Source organism: Aphidius gifuensis, linkage group LG2 (genome assembly GCF_014905175.1).
Source record: "Aphidius gifuensis isolate YNYX2018 linkage group LG2, ASM1490517v1, whole genome shotgun sequence".
NCBI lineage: Eukaryota > Metazoa > Arthropoda > Insecta > Hymenoptera > Braconidae > Aphidius > Aphidius gifuensis.
This window is the reverse complement of record NC_057789.1, coordinates 12,787,142-12,792,683: the sequence shown is the minus strand read 5'-3', so window position 1 is coordinate 12,792,683 and position 5,542 is coordinate 12,787,142. Positions and strand designations below refer to the sequence as shown.

Below are 5,542 nucleotides of genomic sequence, written 5' to 3'. Positions count from 1 at the left end.
CTGCCTCAATTTAGTAGCATTAGAAATTTTTAGATACCTTCGGCGAAACCGAAAATGAATTCGTTTCGATAGCAATAACTGAAACTATTTGTTAGACAGTAGGTATTCAGAGAAAGACCGTTGTCTTTGTTACAAGTTTTACTTAATTTTTCTTGGTGTCCACGAAACGTGCAGGTTTGGGAATTTCATAGTAGAACCTTTCTGATAATCTTGAATCATACTCGACTCAAAACGGAATTAACGACGTAATTTTAAGACGTCCTCAAAACCACCATACTCCGAAAGTTTTTTATTCGTAGAACGGTGGTTTTGAGGACTTGCAGCCTATACCGGAAATTATAAAATAAATATTTCAAACTTGAAATAAGGCCATTCTTCTACACTGTAATTCATTATAGTTTTAATAATTAATTTGACGAATCAAATCATAAGGACTATCACATAAAACCAAAATATGAGGAAATTCTCCGACGAAAAAGGCGTTGACTGGAAAGACGGTCGTTCTGTATTCTTTTAACATGGAAAGCTGAGACAATTTTTCCCGGTTTTCCGGAACCTCAGAAATGATTGATCACCTTGAACCAGTGGCCTGAACAACGAGATACCGCCTTGATTTAGTAGCATTAGAAATTCTTAGATACCTTCGGGAAAACCGAAACTGAATTCGTTTCGATAGCAATAACCGAAACTATTTGTTAGACAGTAGGTATTTAGAGAAAGACCGTTGTCTTTGTTACAAGCTCTACTTAATTTTTCTTGGTGTCTACGGAACGTACCAAACCATCAACTTTTTCCGTTAGTGCTTTTAGGAACATGAAGCCCAAACTAAAATTCATCCTTTCCTTAGCTAATATTTTTCCCATAGCTTTTTATTAATTTATAGAAACAAAGAACTATAGGAAAAGTGGCAGCTGAGGAAAAGAAGTTGTTTACCTGTTAATTTCTTTGGCAAAATTAATTCTATATAAATTAACAGGAAAACAACTTCCTTTCCTTAGCTATTCTTTTTCACATAGCTTTTTATCAATTTAAATAAATAGAAAGCTATCGGAAGAATGGTAGCTAAGGAAAGGAAGTTGTTTACCTGTTAATTTATCTAAAAATAATTTTGCCAATGAAATTAACAGGTGAACAACTTGCTGTCCTTAGCTAGAAAATTATGTTTTAAGAAAATAATGTTGCTTAAAATATGATTTTTGGCAACCTCAATTCCTTAGTTAAATCTTTCCCTCAGCTACTGCTTTTCCTTGGAATTTTTATTTATTTTATAAATAAAATACATATAAATTTATTTTATAAAAATACAAATGTCCAAGGAAAAGCAGTAGCTAAGAAAAAGATGTAGCTAAGGAATTAATCTTGCCAAAAATATATATTTTTCAAGCAAATATATTTCTTTAAAACATAATTCTTTGGCAACATTAATTCCTTAGCTACTGCTTTTCCTTGGCCATTTTTATTTTTTTTAAATGATAATACATGTATTTTATCTATTTGAAAAATCGTAGCCGGATTACTTATTAGACAATCAATATTGCCTTATAAAATAACCCAGTTAGATATGTATTTTTATTATGTAGATCAGTTTTTGGAAGAGCCTGTTTATTAGGAAACGCAGGAGATGGTTTTCCAGTCAAAGAATGCGTCTGTAAAACTTCTTCTGGCACTAGCATAGAAATTAATTGATAGCTGTCTAACTTGGCTGGATCAGTTTTTGATAATTTAAGGTATCGTAATTTTGAAGCACTAACATATACCATACCATGTAAATGTATCCAGCGCTAGAAAACAAAAAAACAAAAAAATAAAAATACAGAGAACTATTACAATTTGAAAAGTTAAAGTAAATCAATTTTTTTAAATTATTATATATAAATAAATTTTAAAACATTAATAAATAAAAACGATAACAAATCTCAAAGTAACAAGTAAAAATTATATAATTTGGTATTACCGAATCGTTCCCAATTCCATCGTTTATTTGGTGTAAGAACGGCCTATTTGAATCATCGTTTAGATTCTGAATACAAAAATTTAACAAAAAAAAGTTAGACTAAAAATAAATTACATATATAAATAAATCAAAATTAATAATAAAAACAGCATAATTAATGATAATAATAATTCATTTATTTTATTAATTTGATCATATAATTTTTTTTTTTTTGAGTGATAAATTAAGTAAAAAAACATTTGAAAAATAATTTTTGTTATAATTACCTCATCAATGATTTCTTCACGAAGTGAATTATTCGAGATTTCATTTGTAGGCAATGGTTGTTGCATGATTACTCTTATTTAGGGATCATTATTCTGTTGAATAATGAAATTTCTTAATTATGATCGTATTATTATTACTGTTATTATTTTTAATTAAATTTAAAAAATTAAAACAAAAACAGAATTATTTATCATATTAAACAAAAAAAATTGAGCAGACAATTTTAAAAATAATAATAACAAAAAAAGAAAAATTGAATTAAAAAAAGGTTGTCAATAATAATTTTTAAATAATTAAATTTTGAATTTTATATTCACTTTTTTTTGAATATGTTATAAAGAGGTGAAGAAGGGCGCGCGAATGAATGCACATCGGGTCGGAAAAAGAGTGAAATAAATGCAAAGTGGTGCAGTTAAAAAGTAATAAACAAATGTAAAAGTGGAAAAATAAGAAAGAGGAAGAAAAGTTGAACAGGAGAAAATAAAGGGTGAAATGTGTAAAGAAAAGGTGATATGGGAAAAGTAAGTGTAATTGAGGAAGCTAAAAAAGTGAGGTTAGAAAGGGTGGCAAAGGAAATTAGTTATAAAACAATAGGAAAAGAGGGTATGAATGTGATGAAAAGACGGGGGAGACCACCTAAAGCTGAAAAAGAAAAAAAGATGAATGCATCAATGGACGACTACCTGGCAGGTAAAAAAAGTGAAGGGGAAAAGGTAAATGAAGAAGAATGGGAGAGTGACGAAGAGAGAAGCAGTGATGAGAGTGATGGAACGAAAAAAAGAGAGGAGGAAGCATTTGAAAAGAGAAGCAAGATAAAAAGAACACCGGACCTGAAACAGAGGGCAGCAAGGCCCATTTTCGAGAGAACAAGAGGAGGAAAGAATAAAGATATGGCGGAAGGAGAAGTTAATGAGAAGTCCGACAGATGGGAGGAGTATGACAAAAAAGACATACTGGCCGCAGTGTTAGAAAGAGTTGAAGAGTTGATGAAAGCAAAGTGGGAGGAAATGATAAGAATAGTAAGAGAAAAAAGTGAAAAGATAAGCAAAGATGCAAAAGAAGAAATATGGAAGCAACTGGAACAAGTAAAAGAAGAAGGAAGAAAAAGAGAAGAGGAGATGAATAAAAAAGTGGAAACAATTATAAAAGTTATTAAAAAAGAAAATCAGGAAATGATGACAAGAATGGAAGAAGAAATGAGGAGAAATAAAAATGAAGTGGTAAGGGAACTGAGAGATAAAATAATATACAGAAGGGAGGAGTATGCGAACAAAGAAACATACAAAAACAAGTACAAATATGTGAAAAACAATTACAATCAAGGTAACGTTTTCCACAATAGTAATAAAAATAAAAATAGAACAGAAGAGATAATAACGGAAAAGATAAATATGAGAACAGAAACTAACAGAGAAAATACGGATGAGAATAATAATGAAATAGAAATTGTAAGTGAAGGGGGTGAAAAAGAAAATGAGAGGGAGACAAGTGAGGGAACAGGAGGAGAAGAAACAAAAGAAACAGAAGAAAATACACAAATAGAAAATACAGAATCAGAAACAACACAGCAAAGTAATAACAAGGCGACAATAAATTTTGGGCCTCAACCAATGACAGAAGAAGAGTGGAAAAATGAAAAAGATAAGAGGAAAAAGAAAGAGAGTAATGTGAAGATGTATGGAGACATACCAATGAGCTGGATGAATAGATTTGAGCTGACGAAAGGGATAGAAAGTATTATTCAAGAGAAAATATACATCAAGGGTGGGACAAGAAAAAATAATGCACTAATAATTAATTGTGGGTCATGGAGAGAGGCGAAAAAAATACTAGATAAAAAGAAAGATATGGAAGAGCTAGGATTTAAGGTAGACTATGATATGACAGAAAGAGAAAAACAAGTGCAGTGGTGGCTTGCAGAAGTGGCAAAAGAAGGAAGAAAAGAAGGGATAAGAATGAGAGAGAGATATCAGGGAATGGAGACAGATGATGATATCATGATGTGGAATGAAATGGAAGGAAGGCTTGAGTTTTTTCGTAAGAAAACAAGACGAGGTGATAGAGAAGCGAGTAGAAAGCAATAAGGAAGCCACTATAATAATGTGGAATATTGCAGGAGGGAGAAAGCTACAGCAAGAGGAGAACAGAAGATACATTGAAGAGAGTGATATAGTGGTGATACAAGAAACATGGATAGAGAAAGAGAGAGAAGCGAGTGAGATAAACAAACTGAGCAAAAAGTTTAAGTGGTGGGCAAAGGCAGCAGTGAAAGAGAAGAAGGGCGAAAAAGTGAAGAGAGGGAGAGCATCAGGAGGACAGTTGATAGGAGTGAGAAGAAGCATGGTTAAAGATGTGAGTGATGTGACAGAGTGGGAATATGGGCTAATACTAGTATTAAAAGAGTGTAGTGAGAGAGAGGGAGAAGAAATAAGAATAGTGTCAGTGTATAACAATGTGGGGGTGGGAAAAGTGTGTGAAAAAATAAAAACAGTGCTGGAGAATATAAGTGAGAATGGAGGAATAGTATATGTAATTGGTGACTGGAATGCAAGAGTAGGGGAAGAGTGTGGTTTTGAAGAAGAAATAATATTAAGTGGAATGTATGAGAAAAGAAAATCAGAAGATGAGATGATAAATAATGAAGGAAAAAAGCTGATTGATTTTTGTAAAGAGTATGGGCTATGCATTATGAATGGAAAGATAAAAGATGACAGACCAGGGAAGCTGACGTACATAGGGGATAGCATGAAGGGAAAGGGATCAGTGTTAGATTTAATAATGAGTGCAAGTGATATAGCAAGTGAAAAATTAAATAGTATTAAAGTGGAAACGAGAACTGACTCGGACCACTTACCAATCAAAATTAAAATTAAGATAGATAATAAGAATGAAGTGAATGGAAAGAATGAAAGTATAAGCGAATGTGAAATAGAAAAATACAAATGGAAAAGTGAAAAGTTTGAAAAATATCAAATGGAGATTGATAGAATGCTAAGAAACAAAGAGAGTGAGAGTGAGTGGGAATGGAAAGAGCCTGATCGAAATTTGATCAATATTTGATCAAAATGCTTGATTAAGGATAACTCGATCAAGATTGGATCAAGGAACCCTTAACTCATCCTTAACAAGGCCAGCCTGATCAAGAATTGATCGAGAAAACCTTAACTTATCCTTAATAAGGCCAGCCTGATCAAGAATTGATGAAGAAAACCTTAACTTCTCTTTATTAAGGCCAGCCTGATCAAACAACTTCTTCAGAAAAATTGCCTAGCTTAGATACATGAAAATCTTGTAAGACTAATAAATATTTTCCAATGAAAT

The 5,542-nt window shown here is 31.9% G+C and overlaps 1 protein-coding gene across 1 annotated transcript; it reads left to right on the top strand.

Annotated features, from left to right (window-relative positions):
• Positions 1–2,733: 2,733 nt before the first annotated feature.
• Positions 2,734–4,305, top strand: LOC122850392 (myb-like protein X). Its single transcript, XM_044149547.1, has 2 exons — positions 2,734–3,306; positions 3,391–4,305. The coding sequence occupies exons 1-2, from the start codon at positions 2,734–2,736 to the stop codon at positions 4,303–4,305; spliced, it is 1,488 nt and encodes a 495-aa protein (XP_044005482.1).
• The last annotated feature ends 1,237 nt before the right edge of the window (positions 4,306–5,542 follow it).